Source organism: Pungitius pungitius, chromosome 2 (assembly GCF_949316345.1).
Source record: "Pungitius pungitius chromosome 2, fPunPun2.1, whole genome shotgun sequence".
Taxonomy (NCBI): Eukaryota; Metazoa; Chordata; class Actinopteri; order Perciformes; family Gasterosteidae; genus Pungitius; species Pungitius pungitius.
In genome coordinates, this window is record NC_084901.1 from 7827047 (window position 1) to 7846980 (window position 19934).

The following is a 19934-nucleotide window of genomic DNA, read 5'->3' on the forward strand; positions in this document are numbered from 1 at the left end:
CGGGGTTAGGGAGTCCACAACAGAGAGGAGCTGAACACCGCGTAAGGTAAACGTTGCGGGGGGTCACGCGGGGTCAATGCGCTAATGTAGAGGCCAATTAGGACTAATACACCTCGGGACGAAATAATACGAGGATTCGGTGCTGTTTTAAACAACATCTTAGAAATATCAGAACATGTATCATGTAATGCAGCACTGCGCTGAGCATTCTGTCAGTGAATGCACTACCAGTGAAAACTAAAGGTAGTTCATTCCACAATATGAACACATGGATGACTAAATATGTTCCCCTTTCTTCGCCAGCACAATTTAAATCTGTTTCAATCCACAAACTAGTTGGACCCTATGATTCTTTTGCATTTGAATATAATCAAGAGGTCGCTTTACAACATTTGAATTCCAGAGTTACTGCTACTCCACTGAACTGTGCTAGTTACCTTGTAGCAGGACAATCTGATGGGTTTTCTTTTTTCAATAAAGATTACTATGGGAAAGAAGTCACATTGTGGGTTCAACTCAGTAATGCAATCTGCTGTCAGATCTGTTCATGAGCCTGCCTCGTCATTACTGTGGAGCCTCAAGTCCAACGTTAGTTGCCCCCCTGCAGCTACTTCCCCTTTAGTCACCCTGCCTGCAGAGGAGCGCGTGAATTATTGAGATGAGGTAGAGGTCCACCACATGTATACCTACCAACACACCAGTCACACTGGTGACAAACCACTTAAGAGGACACGATTGGATGGCATAGATGGATATTGGCTTTAACAACAAAACCTGAGGTTGATTCTCAAGAGTCCCATAATGCCCCCAGATCCTTACTCGGACATTCTGTTGTAAAAAAAAGTTTCCAAGAAAATAACTGGAAAAATTAACGAGGTGCTTTTCTCAAACCTAAGAACACTCGTCCTGAAGACATTTTAAAATGATGTACACAGGCTCAGTAGTACTTAACTTGCAGACAAGTATTTTAAATGGAATATCCCTTGAAATATAATGTATGTGATGTTTGATTTGAAAAAATATTTCCCTTAGAACTATTTAAAATTCCACAGATAAGAGCATTTGAACTTGGGCCTTATTTTAATTTAGGAAGCAATGTTCTAACAAACTTAATAACCTTCTGATTTGTGTTGTTGTAAATAAGGGCTCAGAGCCGGCTGTTGATGTCCGAGACGTCCCTTTCTGTTCACTGGCTCAGATGAGATCACCGTGGATCACTGACAGACCACCGCAGCTGCACCCATGGGCCCCCCCTCCCCCAACACACGTTGAAACAGGCACAGCAAACAAAGTGGGTGATTAAGTCTCATAAGGGAGTCAAATCAAGGCAATGCACAGAGTTCAATTTTTAAATCTTTATTCATTAAGATTACAGACGGTTTTTAAATTATTGCTCATCATCTACCAATCACTTGCAATGTTTAAAGTTTTTTCTTTATTAGACAACTTAAAACATTTTGGAAATTTTGCACTGAATGAGGATTTACATCAATAAATACAGGAGTGGATTCTTCTTTTACCTTCCTATACTTTTAAAGGTTTGTCATATCTGTATAATGTATGCATATACACATATGATGCTGGTGTCTCCCCCCCCCCCCAACAGTTTGTTGGTCAGCTTACGGCTGACATAGAAATAAAAAAGTAACGCAACCGTGGCCAATGAAAAATGATGTGAACAAACACGGAAAGACATTTACAGACACACGTCATCTAGATTCGCCTCAGCTTTCTCTCAAGAGGGAACGATCTTTATGACACACATTCACACTTACAAAAGAGAAAAATAAGACTCTTGACAACCGTTTGAAAGCTCCACCGAACAACAGGGCACCCTGCTTGAAGTGGGAGGGGGGGGGGGTTCTTGACAGCACAAGGAGAAAGAGATATTGTGGTTGTGTGGGCTGTGACACAGTGTTTGATCTGGTCATTACATGGTGGCAATATGCTATGTTTGTGTTCCTATGCACCTTAAACCTGTATATTTTATTTTTTAGGTTTCAATTTCTTTTGCCCAATTTAAAAAAAGACAGCTTATTGTCTTGGGGGGACAGTTAGCCTGGCTCTGTCCAAAGGTAACACATTTACCAGGAGCACTTTAAAAGGTCACTTATTGACAAAAAACATAACTTTAGCGCTGCTCGTTGTTAGATTCGGTTACCTTTATGCTAAGCTAACCAGCCGCTAGCTCCTGCAAAATATTTACCATACAAAAATGAGTCAGAGTACATTTTCTTAACTCTCAGCAAGACTATGACCATTTCCCAAACTGTCAAAACACTCCTTTAAAGATTTTGATTGGAGGTAAATATTGTGTAATGATCTTACTCATAACAAAGAATGCAGAACTTGTGCATATTTGTATTTTGAGTAGGAAAAAGTATTTATTAAACTGGTAAACGTGGTAAAAGTTTTTGTGCCATTTCAAAATCTGCAATATGATCAAATACATTTTCCTTACAAAAGGTGCAGCACATTCCAGAACTCGATAAAAAGCCTTTGTGTGTTTGCGTGTTTCAGCATTTGATCCTTCTTTGTAGAAGCAGAGCTAGCAGCGGCTCCCAGCGGGCTAAAAGATTAGAGAGAATCTGATTGGTTCGGGAGCAGAGGCGGCGTGGCGGCGGGGTGCACTCGGCTGTCAGGTGAAATGACTGTCAGGACTTCCTAATTTCCACCGGCAGGTCAGCTGGGGACGAGCTGCCGATGGGGACGGCCGTGCATGTCAGTAAACCGGTAGAAACTGAGCCTCTCGGGTGGAAGAGAGAAAAATAAAATATATCAAAAATAGAACGCCAAGTTTTGGAGATCCTTCAAAAAAAAAAAAGGGAAAATCCATTTACTGGTAAATGTTTGTGAGCGGTAAACGTGCTTCCCGGAAGAAAAGTACATGATTCACTGTGGCATTCAGATCCCAGATTATATTTTTGAAATTGAACCCCTTGACTTCTTCCCGTGAGTACCAGTTTTGGTTTGTGTGGTAAAGACACAAAGTCTTAACAGCCCCATACTTTTCAAAGAGGACCCGATTGAAGACATCTACTGGCCAGGTCGCAACTTGCTGCTCATTTGGTATCTCTGTAAATATTTTCTGTCACAGTATTCAAAGTGAGGGCTTGAGTAAATCTATTACACTTACTATTAGAATATTGATTGCTTATGTTGATTTTTTTTTTTGTTCAAAGTAATTATATTAGATGATGCAGGAGAGAAGATAGAAACATTTTAATTTCAATATAAACATCTAAATATACAGCATACCGCTTGTAATGATCTGACAACCTGTCATGCTTCGAATATAGAAGTTATTCCTTAGTAAAGAAAGACTAAATGAAGTGGTTAGCTGAAATACTTATTACTTCAACAATGGCTCAGATGCAAGCCATGAAGCAGTAAGATGGAAGCCAATGAGATGGTTTCACTTTGGCTTTGAGGGACCGGTGGGATGGTCAACCACTGTCCAGTTGCACTGCAAACAAAATGTTGACAAACTACAGGCTGATCCGAAGGGACATAGAAAAATGTTTAACAAACACAACAGAGAATCTCAACAAAAACGATCAAATAAAAGACACGATATGATTGGACCCTGAGATCCCGCCTAATCCCACCCACTAGGTCTAACCCCAACCTCGCAATATTACACAAGAGAAAAAACAAATCACAGGTAGTAAAAAAAAACAACAAAAAAAAACGACAACAATAAACGACATGAAAAAGTATCCGTCACGAAATCTCAAACGGCCATGTTCATTCACACGGACCTCTTTTTAATATAGTATATATCTTCTCAGCATCAATAATTTCATCTTTAATTAAAACAATAAAAAAATCTGAAAATGGCAAGGGAGGATTGGAGGAACAACTCGACACACAAATGAGCGACAAAAGGAGAAAAGAGACGATGGTGGTGGTGAAATGTTGAGGTGGAAGAGCGGAAGTAAAACATCTTCAAGGAGAAAAGACGTCCGGGAACTAGCTAACGGCCAATGGCAGGAGAAGGTCCTCCAAGTCACAGTTAATGTTATAATTATTGTTAAGTTAGAATAAATTAAAACGGCTGCCTTAAGCGCACGAAACGCCACGCCCCTTCTCCTCCATCTCAGACTGTGTGACCCCTGACCCCCCAAAAAAAGAAATTTAAAGCATGTGTGTCGACCGTTCCGCCCATCCGTCCTTCCTTCTCTTCTCCTCCTCCTCCTCTCCTTCAACGAGTCGGTGGCATCCCATGGAGTATTTGCATTTTCTTTTCAGTCAGACACCGGTTTTAATACCTCAATGGAAAAAGGAGCAAAGCGAGCAGTTTAGGATGCTGAGTTGTTGTAAAGCGCGACTCAAGCCAGGTGCCAGTGTCTCCAGAAAGATGTTGCGTCAAAGTGCTTCCATACCTGTAGTAGTTTGGCTTGAAGGGCCCGTTCTTGTTCAGGCCCAGGTACTTGGCCTGCTCGTCACTCAGCTCTGTGAGGTGTGCGTCGAACGTGGGGAGGTGGAGGCTGGCCACATACTCGTCTGGGGGGGGCGAGGGAGAGAGAGGAAGAACCTGTTCACGCTCTGCAGGCGTCTGTGGTTCGTTCATCACACGAATGAGACAAGCAAGAGAGACGCTCCAAGACATTAAACGCCCCTCCATCGCTTCTATCTTCCCCCTCTGTGCTTTTCTCTCTCCTAATCCTTCCCTGAGGCTTTGCTTCCTGTCCTTCCTCATCTCTACCTTGCAGTGCTTTCCCTCTTTCTCACCATCTCTCTTTTTCTGCCATGTGTGTGCTGTAGTAACAGCACCCGTCATTGGATGGGGGCTGACCTACATCGTTTTGACTCCTCGTCTTTCATTTGCCATGTGTGCGCTCTGCTCTGACCCACCGAGGCAACGCTGCAGACACTGTGGGCTGTACGCACGCACGCACACGCACGCACACAAACAGGATTTATTCTGCCGTGAATGATGAAGGAGACAACCTCCGGACTGAACAGATCAGACTATGTTGGCTGCAGAAATAAATGCAACATGCCTTCAGGCCTCTCTGCTGGGGGTAAAGACTGCGAGTAACGTCCTGCTGGTTGGCTACTTAAGTACCAAACAAGGCTATTATGTATCTCCCTGGCTTCATAGCTTTCTTGGTGCACTTCCTTCTATGCTGCATATCTGTGTATTCAGCAGTCTGCTTGCAATCTCAAAGCTTACCCATCTTCTTGGGGAGCAGGTAAACGTCCTGTTTGTAGCGTCCCTCTGGGGCGTTGTACAGCTCTATCAGAGCCAGCGCCTGAGCAGAGACACACATGTGTTAGTCAGGCTCAAATTCTTTATTAGTGGTGAACAGAAGCAAAGTGAGAGCAGAGCGGGAATAATTTAATTTAATTTACCTGGGTGGTGGCGGTGATGGAAAGCACAAATGTGGGCACAGTGGAACAGCTGAGGTTCAGCAGGCGACCCTGCAGAGGAAGGCAAAGCACTTGAGAGAACAAAAGGGCCGAGAGGTGCAGCCTGTAGTGAGTTGGAAAAGTCGATTTGAGGTCCCTACAAATATTTTCAGGCATCGTGCCTTTTGAAACCTCGACAGCAACAGTTTGGTCTACATTCTAAAAGTCAGTAATCCGCAGCTTGCATCAAACTGTTTTTTTTTTTTTTCCGCCCCCCCAAAATGCTAAACCGTTGTTTAAGATGCTGCGTTGCAGTGAGAGAATCCTCTGGAGTCTTGTAGAAAAATCAGCTAGGTAGTCTGTAAAACTGAAACACTCTGTAGCTCTGATGAAGGGGGAACAGAGACCGAGTGTACTGTTGTTGCAACATAAAAAACAGAATTAAAACTGAGAAAAAGGTTTTGATTCCCAGTGCGCACACACACAAAAATAAGAAAACAAAATGACATTGCTGTTCCAAACTCAAACCTGCAATTAGTGTGCACACACACACTGACACAAAGTGTACCTCAGCCAGCAGCACTATCCTCTTGCCATCGGGCCAGATGACGTGGTCCACCTGTGAGCGCACCCTCTCCCAGGTCAGCTCAGGAGTCCTCAGGCTCGCCTACAAGAGTAGCACAACATCATGAGCGATGGTTTGTTTCCACCTCTTATTTGTCTATAGTGGTTGCTTGTTTCTCTTCCAGTAATGAAAAACAATAAGACAATAAGACTTCCTCTCGTGTCGGAACTACTTTCCTGTTTGCTGTTAAAAAAAAAAAACTCTTCTTGTGTTGTTCTAACATGTCGGTGTCAAGTTTAATGGTCAGCAAAATACAATCTGGTCACACACAACATTCATTTGTGGGCTCTGTTATTGTTTGATGAGAATGTTCTCTGATTTTCGTTTTTTATGCTGCTGTCACTGTATCCCACTCAGAACATTCATTAGGTTGTATTCATTGTATCTCTATGTAGAAAGGCACTTTGTCGCTTTAGATAAAAGCGTCAGCTAATTGACATGTAATGTAATTAGGGGATTGTGAAAGGTCAGATTGGTAAAGGAGATCAAATACATTAATAGTTCTGCACAGAGGAGATAAACAGTTTGCTGCTGGACTTTCTGTGATTCATATCTCTTAAGGTGTAATAACATGTCATTATTTGTTGACAAGCTGTCCCAAACTGACCACATCGATCTCAGTGTTGGAGTGTCCCATGTTGCAGACGATGCAGCCATTCTTCATGCGGTCGAGGTACTCCCTGACCACCACGTTCTTATTGCCTGATGGAGAGAGGGAGGAAACAAAAGAGAACGGAAAGAGGAGGACAAACGCACAAAAAGCAAGAGGTTAAAACAGTGGGGAAAGCAAAACTGTAAAATAAGAGACGCAAAGAAAAAGCTGTATGCTGGGATGACCCGAACGGTTCATTCAGAATATGAAGTATTTTGTGCGTTATTTCTCAGCAGTAGCAAAGAGGAAGATATTCCTATATTTCAATTCAAATCTAATCAATTGTACCAGTAAAATCCAATTATTGTCCTGTTGTATCCGTTTGACACCACTTTATTGGGAAAGTGTGGCACGAAAGCGACGCGCCTTCTTACACTTTATAATCACTTCTGTTTGGCTGCGGTCGCCCCGAGGAGAGCCAGCGACGTGAGGTAATGAAGCCGAGCAGGTAATTCTCTGCTCTAATTAAGTGTTCAGGGCCGCTCCCCAGCTGCTGGGCTCAGAACTTGATTAATGGAGGTTAGACTTTGAAGACGATGACTGAAAATCTGTCGAGTCATCCCCAACGAGCGCTGACAGAATAGCAAGTTCCTCGTGTATCTTTTTAAAAGTGAACGATTCTCTTTATAGAGAGAGAGAGGGCGGCTGAACCGACCTGTGCAGGTGATGACAATGTCCACCTGTCTGATGACTTCGTTCAGTTTCACCAGCCTGAAGCCGTCCATGCTGCGTCGGTGGGAGAGACGATAAAGAGCGTGTTACTGACACAATGTCGGCAGCCGCGTGGAGGCGCGAGGGAGCTGGACGAGCCGAGCCTTACCAGGCCTGCAGGGCACAGATGGGGTCGATCTCCGTCACGTAGACGATGGAGCCCATCGCTTTGAGGGCGGCGCAGCAGCCTTTTCCCACCTGGCCACAATAGACATGGGATGTTATCATACGGCAACACAGTGTGATTTGTGCCACTTGTTTGTAACTATTTTAAGTTTCCTAAATTAGAATATTTGTCTTTTGAAGTACATCGAAATCTCTAAAAAGCTTTATTCTAGCTTTAATGCAACTTCTCCTGTGTTGTATTTTCAGGATCTCATATAAGTTCTGAGTGAACGAGCACTGCGTTCGGGCCTTACCTCTCCGTATCCACACACCACCACCTGTTTGCCTCCAAACATGACATCAGTGGTCCTCTTCAGGCTGAGGACACAAATCACAGTCACACTGGCGGCCATAACAATTTATTCATACTGTTCAAAGCAGAGGAGATGTTGGTGTCACTCGCCCTCCAACAACAACCCCGCGCTGTTTTATAGCCCCTAACTATGTTGAGAAGGAGGATGTGTCCTACCCGTCTAGGATGGACTCCCTGCAGCAGTAAAGGTTGTCAAACTTCTGCTTGGTCACGGAGTCGTTGACATTCATGGCTGGAACACAAAGCTTCCCAGCTTTGGAAAGCTGGTACAACCTAGAGGGACCACGCGGTTTCATCAGATCAACGTCAGACCACATTTTGATCAAGCGCACACCGTAACCTCCCTCGACACATTTATATTACACACTTGTAGGTCACTTTGACAAGTATACCTGCCTGATATAAATCAAGGGTTGAGAGGTGTCCTGGACATGACTCAGGGATTCAGTGGACACAACATCACATGTGACAATTCTTAAAATCCTAATATTGAGGATTGTCTTTAATTAAAAGCCCCAAAATACAGTGGGTCCAACAAACCCACAACACCAGAGTAACAAAAAAATAAACACCATTCAACGGTTTCATTCAAGACTTACACAAACATCTACAGTATTGTGTCGTCTCAGTGCAATTTTGAGAGGTAACATTTACACCACTAGATGGTGATGTTACCCCACCAGAAACTGGTCGCATGCAAGTGCACATTTGTACATTTGTTTGTGCATCTACTTGTTAATTGTTTTTATATGAGGCAAAGACGACAACAAAAAACAAGAATGCGTGCAGCCCACCTGTGCACGCCGGTCACACTCTCCTCTACAATGCCCTTGATCTTCTTGAACATGTTGGGGTATTTTTTATAAATCCAGTGAGTCAGATCTCCACCGTCGTCCAAGATCTACCCGACCGGAGAGGAGCACAATTCAAAGGAGAAAATATCAAAGTCAGGGTAACACAAACAGCTGAATGTGGATAAAGACGTCTGTTTAATACTCAAAAAGAACTTATTTCTGCAGTTCCCCAAGTTAAAACAAAGACCTTTCATTTTATTATACTCAGAATATAATCATATTTTTCCACCAAGAGTAAAAATAGACTCCTTGTATTTGAAAAAATCCAGGCTGTGGTGAAAATAGCAGCAACGCCAACCGGAGCAGTTGGATGGAAATAAAATGAAGGCATAAGTGAGCCGCTTCTAGGGCGGTATGTGTGCTACCATGTTGGGTTGCCAGCCTTCCACGTTGACACAGCGATCAATGCACCACCAAAAGTCGTCCTCTGACTCGCCCTTCCACGCAAACACGCTGAAACCTAGTGAGAGAGAAAAGGAGCATTGCATTCCAAGACAGAAGAGAGAGACAGCAAGAAGTGAAGACAAGAGAGAAGACGGTGGGAAGACGTCTGTCCCCACACAGGGACTCCCAGTCTCACCTCCCTCTGCCAGGGCAGCGGCCACCTCATTCTGGGTGGAGTAGATGTTGCAGGCTGCCCATCGGCACTGAGCCCCCAGAGCTGACAGAGTCTCCATCAGCACCTGAGGAGCACAGGGTCAAGCTTGACTTATCGGTTGCTGCGGTAAAACTGGCCTACGTTTGGTGGGTGTTTGCATTCACGCTCACAGCAGTCTGGGCGGTGATGTGGGTGCAGCCCACCACCTTGGCACCGGCGAGGGGTTTCTCCCCCTGGGCTCGCTTCCTCAGAGCCATCAGAGCGGGCATCTCTGAGAGAGACAAATTTAACACATAAGTGGATGTTCAGCAGGGTGGATAAGGAATTCCCGTCATTTAATCTTTCCAGTACTTCATTGCTAATCCATCGACTCAACCAGCAGAAGGAGTTAAGGATGTGTGAGTGAGAGAATGTAGCCTAAAGGGTTTCAGCAGAAGCCCTCTGATCTGAGATGGTTTTTTAGGGGATGACGTAAATAACGTGATTTAAAGAGTTGGTTTCGAAATGGTGTTCTCACTTTCAGGGGAAACATATGGTCACAAAGCAGTGTGGAAAAGCCTAAAGCCTCCCCTGCACCCTTTTTTCCCCCAATTGGGGACAGCTGCTTGGTCTACCTTGCTCTGCGATCTCGATCTCTCTGCGGCCAAAGTCGGCCTGTTTGATGTTCTTGATGCAGAAGTCGCCGGTTCCCTTGGAGTTCTTCTGCTGTTTGTCCCGAGGAGACGTCTCATCGTCAGAGCTGTCCGTGTATGAAGCCGCTGTAGAAGGAACCACACACAAAAATATTATTAGTATGCCTCACACACACACACACACACACACACACACACACACACACACACACACACACACACACACACACACACACACACACACACACACACACACACACACACACACACACACACTTCCAGACGATTGCTCCGCCTTGAGACGTGCAGGTTCCCAATGAACAAGTCTCCTGACTGAGATTTCCACGAGGCACCAGAGGAGATGACAGGTTTGGACAGAGTCATCAGACAAACCAAGTCTCCAGAGTGCTAATGTGGGATTTAATTGTTGTAATTGAACCGTTGCCTTTCCACAGCCAAGTTTTATTTTTTTGTCCGTGGACCTCAGCCAATATAAAAAGGAATTCGCCGGTTTAGTCTTCAAAGGGCTCGGCAAAACCTGAGGTCTGAGAGAGAACAATTACAATGGAAACTTCCATCTCTTCTGGGGTGGGGTCCGTGGTTGTGGTTGACCGGGCCGATGGCAATGCGCCCTGAGAAAAACAGCAACTCCAGCGCCACGAAGACAACACGTCAGCCCCCAATGACAAACAGCTTTTGGAGCAGTCTACCAAATCCCCTTTTGGGATTCAGCGATTAAATGGAGGCGCTGGCTGACACTGGGTTAAAGTTACTCAGAAATATAGAGGCGCTCTATCTGCTTGGGCACAGGGCGTGATGTTAAGGGAGGCCTCTGAGGTGCACCGTTGCATCTCAAATCGCAGCGATGCAGACGGGAGAGGGAGGCTGTCCGGGACAGACGGGCTCGTTGCTTTCTCCTGTGGGACATGAGAGCTCGCAGCCTGAGAGGTGTGGACGAGTCATAACAAAGTCAACGCAGCTCTTAGTTCATGTGCCATAGCGTATCTGGAACAAACTCCGCTTTTTTATCATTAGGGTTGAAAATGTCTCTGTTCTTATTTTACATTTCCTATTTTGCAATTCATTGCAATATTAATGTCTTATTCCATTTGAAGTTAATCCTTTTTCGGTGAATCTGTTGTATGCCTTTATGTTTTATCTAAAGTGCATTAAATACGGAAAAGCTAGTTTATTCATTTCATGCACCTTTCTAAAGCAAGCAAAGAGCTTCAAGGTTTTTACGGTACAGAGCAAACACAACGCGCCTTTGGCTCCTACTCAGCGAATAATGCCGGTCATTTTCCCCAACCCAGCAATTTGTCTCTCTTAGGCTACAGATTTTGCGGTGGTTATGAAAGAAAGAGAATCCAGTGTCTTTCCAACACACGTCTTTGGAGTAAACCAAGTAAAAATGTGTTTCAACACTCCCTCCCGGAAGAGGAAGAAGGAGCCACGGAGGTATCACAGTACAGCCGCATACTTCGTAATCAGATGGCTCCCTTGTCTGGCAGCTACACTGAGAGGCTCCTGTGCTTTAGGCTGACTCACTACACAGGCACATTCCCCGCTTGTTCTCGAGCAGGTACACAACAGGTATCACTACAAGCGCCCTTTGAGAATGACCACGGAGCAGCTCCGGAAACCAGCGTGTTCCTGGAGTTAAAGAACACGCTGTACTTTGCCAGGAGGTGAAAGGCTTTCAATGAAAAAGAAGGTAATAATCCACTGGTGTACCGTTTCCTTTTGGAATCCCCCATCCGTACTGACAGGAGCAAAGGGCTGGTTCAAACAGACTTTGGACCAGGTGATTCAAAAATGTGCCTGCTTTGCTTTCACAGACTTGGACCGCTGCATTAAGAGGAGACTTTATTGAGGATAATCTACACACTAAAGTGGCCTTGGGAAAAGAACAAGTATGTTCTGCGTGTCCTCTGCACTGTGGGAACCATCAGAAGAATAAGAGGCACTGTTTTGAGGGAATTAGTCAGCAAAGACGGGGGCGGGAAAGAAGGAGACCATGAAATGGAGAATTCAAAAGGGCGGAGGGGGGGGGGGGACAAAGCCGTACAAGTTCCTGGAAATAACATTGACACATTTCACTCAATACATATTGGCTGCTAATAGAAAACTCCCTCCTGCACAGACTGGGCCACGTTCGATCCCGGACTCGCGGGGCAAACACAGAGCAGAATTTAAAGATTAAACGGGGCTGCAGGTGACCGACTCCAACTGTGGTTTGTGACTCTGGCTCAGCGGCTTCACCTCAAAAAGCTATAGATGCTAAATGATGGGGTAAAGAAAGCTCGTTATTATCTCTTTGAAGAAAATACATAAGTCTAAGTTAGACGACTCTGGTAAGTCACAAAATGTTTCATCCTTTCTGAATAAGGGTACAGACTACTCGCTAGTCTTTTAGTGCATGTGGCGTTTTGTCCATCTGCCGTCCATCTGCTTTGGCGCGTTAATGGTATCGACGGACGATCTGCCGATTGGTGAGTGAGCCCGACACACAGCGTGAACTCTAAAAGGAGAGCCATCGGAAACAATTACACGCCGCTTCAAGTAGGAAGGCTCTGTGAGTCGTGATGGCGAAAGGAGAGGGACAAGAGGTTGAAAGAGAGAGAGAGAGGGTGCAGCAGGAAACCAGCTTATTAACATCAGACTGCGTTGGACTTTTTGAGTTAAAAGGAATTTTCTTTCTTATTGGCCTTCAGCCGCTAATTTCCCGGCAACCTCGCATTGACATGACTGTGTACGGCCAAGATATATGGCCCAATAAGTTATGAATCACATTGCACATCTGCTTTTGAACTGAAGACCAGATGTTCTGGTCGAGAAGCAGCAAAGCAAATTCCCGGCCGTGGGTTCTTCTTAATCGTGGAGGTTCTGTGACGTCACTGCCAACTTTTCCTTGTTTTTCCCTTGTATTACACACAACTTATCCACCTCACTGCGATTGGACTCAAACACGTTTTTCTCGCACCACTGTCGTCACCAGGGATTCAGTTCTGTTTCAACCACACCCAAACACCCCCTGCCCCCCCTTCTCCGGATGGGTGGACCACCAGCAGCTGATCCTCCACCACTGTGGCCCTCCGGTTCCACGTGGAGCGCAGTGTGAGAGGAAAGAGACGGAGTCAACTGCTCCTCTGGGTGAAACACCCATTGATATCTTTACATTCATAAAAGAGTGTAATGGAAACACGTCGTATTCATGAGTGGGCTGGGAGAGCATGTGTGTGTGCGTGTGTGTACCTGAGCTGTAGCTGTCTGTGGACGACTGGGAGATGGAGCGGGACAGGGAGCGCCGGCCGATCTTGGACGGACGTTTGTTGAACTCCTGTTTCTGGTCCGCAAACTGGATCTGTTGGGGGGAATGGGAAGGGGGGTGGGGAGCGGTGTACAGAATTAAGAACTCGATATTGGTTTTGCGAGTGCATTCATTTATGCATAATATTTTTTTTAGATCACACAAACAACTACTTTTGGGTCACAATGGGTTTTTCTTAAAAGCACATTGTTGGAAGCAACCATAAGATACACAGTTCATGTAAATGCGTGCACACACACAAGTTGTAATACATTAACAAGGGTATGTTATGGCACTTCAAAAGTCAATTATTAAGTGGAAACTTGGATTGCATCTTTAAATGACTGCATTGTTTTTAAAGTCATTTTGGGCTTATGCACACTACCTCTGCTCTCTTCACTCGTTACCGGTGGCTCTTCGCATCCAGTTCACAGCACTGGTGCTCACGTGCCACGCTGTGAATGGATCAGGTCCAGTCTACATCCAGGAGATGGTCTAACCCTACATCCCAACCCGCGCACTCTGCATCTGCATCTGCCAAGATGCTTGTTCGTCCCTCTCTGAGAAAACCACTCGACAAGATCACGACTCTCCGGCTCCGAAATGGTGGAACGAGCTCTCTGATGAGATCAGGACAGCAGACACACCTCTTCAGACTATACTTTGACTAAAAACACTAACAAATTGTAGCACTTAAATTGTACTTATCATGGCTCTCATTTATAACACGCTGTAAATCGGCTTATTTGATGAAATGCACTTTATTGTTTCTTGTTCTTATGAGTTTGTATCCTTATGGTTTAAAAGCACTTATTCATTTAAGTCGCTTTGGATAAAAGCGTCAGCTAAATGACATGTAGTAATAAAATAATAATTATGCAATGACGGTGAATCTACAAAATGTCGTCAGATAAGTAAGCTAGAGAAAGCTGAGACCTCCACGAGACCTGCTTTGAGTTCACTCTGACTTTCAAAGATAATGGAGACAATGGGTCCATTATCACCCGGCAACAAGGCCACACAGCTGACAAAGGTGCACTGGACCACTCCGGGCCTGTGAACGAGGTGGGAGGTGTCTATTACCCGGAGCAGGACAAAAACTTAAGAGTCAACATGAAATTATAATATTAAGGTGTCAATGGCTGACATATTCCAACCATAAAACAATAAAAGGAAACACAACATAATGGTTATGGTGGTGGTGGAGGGGGGGGGGGGGGGGGGCATGGAAACACTAGGTTTTATTATCAGCCATCTTGTTGATTGACGCCCACAAATCTTGAGAATCATTTATTCGGTCAAGAAATGCAATTGGAAGTGAGAGACATCGCCAAAGCCCCAGTCCTCTGGGGGAGGTGTCTTCATGATTTGATAAAAGGAGGCGAACGATAAATCATTCCTTTCATGCCTTTATCATTCTCCTCATAGAGCAAGTCCGTCCTTGAGTACAAAATAAGCAAATTTGTTCAGGTTTTTATGAGAGAAACGACTACATTCCTGACATTCGACCACACTGTGTGTGTGTGTGTGTGTGTGTGTGTGTGTGTGTGTTTGTGTGTGTGTATATAGACGTCAGGAAAGGAAGCTGTGTGTGAGGTCATTTGTGAAATATGCAGAAAATGTACCAAGAAGTTTAAAAAGCAACTCAACGGAGAAAAATATCCTCATTTGACAGTTATGCTTCATCACATAGTTGTATGTATGTATACGTGTGTATATATTGTATATGTAAATGTATGTAATTGAACTGGAACCTAAATGACTAGAAGTAAAAAGTGCAATGCTTGCCTCTGTAAGGAAGCGGAATAGAATGTGCCTAAAATGTGTTTGTGCACAACTGCCGTGAATGAACATGGTTACATTCCATCACTGCTCATTCATATTCATAATATTCATGAGCAAATGACACATCGCAGAGCTGCTGTGAAATCACAAACAACCGGGGGGCAACATAACCAGAAGTCGACACAAGTAGAAAAGCATTTAACTGTTCATGATGTTATTTCTGCATCTTGTTTTTCGGTTCACTGATCTCCTCGCCACCACTTAAACGGTGCCGCAGGCGAAAGCATCAACAGACAAAGGTTCGTAATGAAACACCTCAGCGCTCAAAGAAAAAACAATCCACCATATCACATTTAGACAAGCCAGGAAACAATTTACTGACACTACTTGTAAATATTCAAATAAATGTTACTATTTGCTTATTTTCATGATGTTTTGGACGATTTAAGCTTCGTCCGAACACTGATGTCACGGCATCACCATTCCACAACACACTGCTGTGTCCTTTTCTCTAGCCTCCAATTTACTGCAATCCAGCCCAAACCGGGCCAACCATGTGTCGGCACACACAATGCAATGAATCGTTTCCCCTTCCTTTCAATTTTTTTTGTACGGCTGAAAACCAGAAAGTTAAAGTTAACCCAACATGGTTATGAAGCGGGAAAACTTAAAAATATATTTAATGCTCAAAATTGACAACTGGAATTAATACGATAATTCCCAAATTGGGACACAAAAACTATCCACTTTCCATCCAAAAGCTTGCGCAGTCCAGAAGAACTCAAAGTAATCAGGCAAATGGGAGCAGAAGGCCTGAAAATACAGTAACTATAGCAATGCTAGCAGCTCTGTGGGGTCGTACTTTTACCACATGGACGTGGGGATCTTCATCTCCATGGAAAGCCAACGTGGGAGCACTGCATCCGTGACCCCGATAACAGGTTGTCTTCGGCCTCTTCAGGTTTATCGGATGGAGTTTGGGATGAGGGGCTTTAGGAGCCAAGAGTTGCAGGATTGAAGGGCATCATTTAGAACAAAATAGCTCAGGCCTCAGAACAAAGGGGTGCTGCCTCAGAAAATAAAAGCATTCAAATAACAAAACATGGTGCACTTCCCTGTCATTGATAACCGTCCATTGACTTCTAACAAGCTATACAGTCTCGAAAAAAACTTAATTTTAACTTGCTGCAATCTGACTTCACAATTCATTTCAAGGTATAGAACAAGTTGATGTTCTTATCCTGAGCTGCTCACTAGTGAAATTCACAATAAAAGAGGGCATGTGGCGTACTGGGAGTGAAGCCGGCTGTGACAATCCCGCTGAGGTATAAACGATGACTACTACGCTTGTGTACTAGGCGAGTGGCCCCGTACAAATACATGGGCACAATGCAAATAATAGCTGCTCATGTTGCTAAGCAACAACTGCCAAGACTTCAGACACGGTGCTAGTTTACCACATGCCATCACTGTGAAGGGCTACAACAACAGCAAGAAAGTACCAGAGTTCTGCTTTTCCTTCAAGTGCGTTTTCATTAAAAAATAACAAATACACAGAATCTGCAGTCACCTAGGCGCCCTGAAGAGGCACCAATGGAAGAGCAAATGCACACCTGACCTGAGAGACCACTCACACACACACAAACTGGCTTTGTGTTTCATTCCTTTATCTAGTTCATGGTGCAGCTCGGTGTCAGGACAGGGTTAGTGGATCTCCCAGGGGACCTTCAGCAGAACAGTCAAACGTGCAAGCCGAGCGCCATTGGATCCACGGCACAGGGCAGGGAGAAGGTCCGGGCCGGCCAGGTGAACCAACAGAAACCCCTCCGGGCGAGAAGCCAAGGGAAAACAAACGGGCACAGATGCAGCAGAGCAGCAAATGTGATGAGATATGATACCACAGGCTTTTAGTGCACCACGCTGACCTGGCAAATACCTCAACGAAAATAGTTGCATGTAGATACAAGCACCTTTTTCTAAGTGAATCCACAACTTTAAAAATGAAAATGACCACTGTGATTTGCTACAATAATTAATTATAAGTGGATTCAACAGAATCTGGTGTGAGAGGCTCACCGAATAAGAACATTTATAAAAGCTTAGTGTGGGAAGATGTTGTGTACGACATATGCCTGTAGCAAAAGGTGGGCGACATTTTACGTTGCCTTGGGTGTTTTCATGGCGACTCAGCACACACATTTCAGCCAAATTCAATCAACAACATCTGAGTCAAGTCACAGGAATGCAAAGGTTTCAGTGACACATTGACATTAAAGGGTTGCCTTGTTTGCACAGACTGTACACTCACCAAGAGGCAGACAAAATCAAATACTATAATATAATGTTAGCTATATTATATTAACTATATTATATTAACTATATTATATTAACGCTGTTGTAGAAACAAGGGATGGTGGGTGGGTGTGGATACAGGTAGGTGTGTGTTTGTGTATTAATGTTAATATATAGTCTTTGTAAGCAGAATGACGTCCAGAGGGCGGAGTATACCCCCTGGAAGATCAATTTGAGGCTCGCTCAAACATCCGTAGTGAAAGGCGTCGTGAATCGGGCCTTTGGGTGAGCGGGACCGTGGCTTGTTTGACGTCATCTGTGATGTCACTGATTGACAAAACAAAACAAATGTGTAACCAAATACTCACAGGCTTGACGTGGGGCTTAACCGGGATGGGTTGGATTTTAGTTTACTCAAAATAAAGTACCTAACCTCGCAAATGTATACAGTACCAGTCAAATGTTTGGACAGTTTCTCATTGAATGAGAAAAAAATATTTTCACACCCTGTATGCGAGCTTTCTCTTTGCTTACACAGCTCTAAGTGTAGCTTCAAGTCGATCCATACCAGAGGACATCCATCATGTAGTGGCCACACCTGTGTCAGAAGGAACCCGATCCTAATCCAACACAATGGGGTCATGGGATGAAGACCCTTGCAGCAACCCAACACCAGGCCTCTGGAGCAGTCGGCTGGTTCCGAGGTCCTCTCGCAAATGGAAACACGTCACTGCTCAGATGTGAATTGCATAATCTTCTGAGACTTAAGTCTCAAACACGAATTAGAACGATAAACACAGCAAACCTTTCACTCACGTTTATTTGGTTTGGTGCTCAATGTGCATCACTAGTTACACGTTTAGAAAGGTTACCTACCCTTAACACTGAATGGACAGTTATCAACCTAGAATTAGCCTTCTTGAATACCATACAGCTGTGTTGGCAGATTTGTGAAACCTAAACGAAAAAGACACAAAGCCTGACCACACAAAAGCAAGAGGAACGCTGGTCGGCCTGCTGGCAAAAGTACCCGAGCAATTGTCAAACTCGACGGTGTACCAAAATTAGCATGCGCCGTCAATTTTTTTTTCTCCAAGCTTTTCCCTCCCCTCGCATGACCAGCCGTGTCTTGCCATAATCTGATTTAAAAAACACTCCCACAGACAGCCTTTCAAGCTGCAGGACGGCCATAATTATACAGCGCCACGTCCACTCAGGACTGCTGTCTCTCTGTTTCCTCAAAGAGCTGCCACAGACCATCAAACGCCACATCATTCACTCATCTTGCCGCCCACCCCATTCCAGGCCAAAGAGGCGCTGCCTGCAGAGGGAACCTCTATGTGAGAGACACAGCCTCAACAGAGTGACATCTTATTGTCTCTGTGTGTTTGTCCCTGGTTGAGGCTCACAGCTGTTATCCTTCCACTATGGCAGTTGAAATTAATGGCAGAAAAGCAGCTTCCCCCCCAAAACTTTTTAGATGCTACCAATGGATGACTTCATCTGATGACAACATCTTTCATCTGTCTGAATCAGCAATGAGACAAGCACCAGGAGGCTAACTAGTGCCCTTTGTGAGGAAGCCCAAAGGGAGGGGAGGAAAGGAAGTGTTCTCCGCTGGGCCCTTTGGGCCCTTTGAGAAGCTGGCTTAGAACTCCCAGGTGCCGAGGAACACGGCGCATCGCTGGCAGCGCATGAGCTCCAGCCAAAAAACACGCACCCAACCCAATTCTCGTATTTTGACCATCATCCAACAGCTGATTTAGAGCATTAAAATGATTAATATTCAGGTATATCAATGCAAAACAATTTTGTTCAATCTGATTCTGATCTGCTCTGAGCAATACGAGAGCGCATTGCACCCAAACACAAAGTATCAGTGACCCATTTCAAAGTCCCTCTTTAAAAATTACCTGACAACTTGAATTGCTACTACACCACGGTATGGGTTGTGTCAACACCAGCGCCGTTCTGGGAAGCTAGCGCCGACCAGGAAATCTCACATTACCAGGCGGACACAAAATGTGACATCGGTCAAGCGAGTATGTTGAGCAACAAGTAGCTCGAGCAGGCTTCAGATGTGCCTTCCATGAGATGAACCAGGGTGGATGAGAAGCATTCTAGTAACAGAGCGTCCAAAGTCTTCAAATAAAGGGAAACAAAGTCGCTAGTGAAGAAGTCTTCAAGTCAAAGCCTCTTCTAAGACAGATGTCAAACCTTCACCGGCAGCTTTATTTATGGTCTTTCCATATAGTGCCTGGCCCGGGTATGTACGAGGTCAAGTGTCCATGTGATGAGAGCAGGAGGAAAAGCTGCTGATGACTAAACACAGTTAGAATGAGGCAGGGAAGACGAGACGGGCTAAGTGCAAGGAGAGGTTACGCGCTAACCCGGTGCCAACAGGCTTTTAAAAGCTTTATGTTTGGATGTGGTCTGCCAAAAGACAGAGAAAAGTGAGAGTGATGGCATTTAAAAATAAAAAGGGCAGCGTGGAAAGTGTACAGTAAACAGCTGAACGCTATAAACAAATAGAGACATTTTAAAAGTGCTTCTGCCACTTGGCAACCCTTTGCACAAAAAGATGGCAGCTACGGTTCTGGTGTACAATCAATAGATTGTGTGGGAATGAAACTCCTCTTCAC

The 19934-nt window shown here is 44.6% G+C and overlaps 1 protein-coding gene and 1 long non-coding RNA gene across 2 annotated transcripts in view; one reads left to right on the forward strand and one right to left on the reverse strand.

The window, feature by feature from the left end:
• Positions 1-1340: 1340 nt before the first annotated feature.
• ahcyl2b (adenosylhomocysteinase like 2b) overlaps positions 1341-19934 on the reverse strand; it is a 28878-nt gene continuing 10284 nt past the window's right edge. Inside the window, exons 2-17 of the mRNA XM_037460551.2 lie at positions 13161-13269; positions 9888-10031; positions 9444-9544; positions 9256-9358; positions 9041-9135; positions 8616-8722; positions 7978-8094; positions 7763-7826; positions 7453-7541; positions 7288-7358; positions 6588-6682; positions 5924-6022; positions 5359-5427; positions 5180-5258; positions 4386-4506; positions 1341-4271 (exon numbers count right to left, since the gene is read on the reverse strand). Coding sequence (XP_037316448.1) covers positions 4265-4271; positions 4386-4506; positions 5180-5258; positions 5359-5427; positions 5924-6022; positions 6588-6682; positions 7288-7358; positions 7453-7541; positions 7763-7826; positions 7978-8094; positions 8616-8722; positions 9041-9135; positions 9256-9358; positions 9444-9544; positions 9888-10031; positions 13161-13269 — 1470 coding nt within the window. The 3' untranslated portion in view covers positions 1341-4264. The remainder of the gene's footprint in view (positions 4272-4385; positions 4507-5179; positions 5259-5358; positions 5428-5923; positions 6023-6587; positions 6683-7287; positions 7359-7452; positions 7542-7762; positions 7827-7977; positions 8095-8615; positions 8723-9040; positions 9136-9255; positions 9359-9443; positions 9545-9887; positions 10032-13160; positions 13270-19934) is intronic.
• Positions 10792-13107, forward strand: LOC119210495 (uncharacterized). Its single transcript, XR_005119664.2, has 3 exons — positions 10792-11619; positions 11744-11818; positions 12904-13107. It is a non-coding gene; the product is annotated as an uncharacterized LOC119210495 (long non-coding RNA).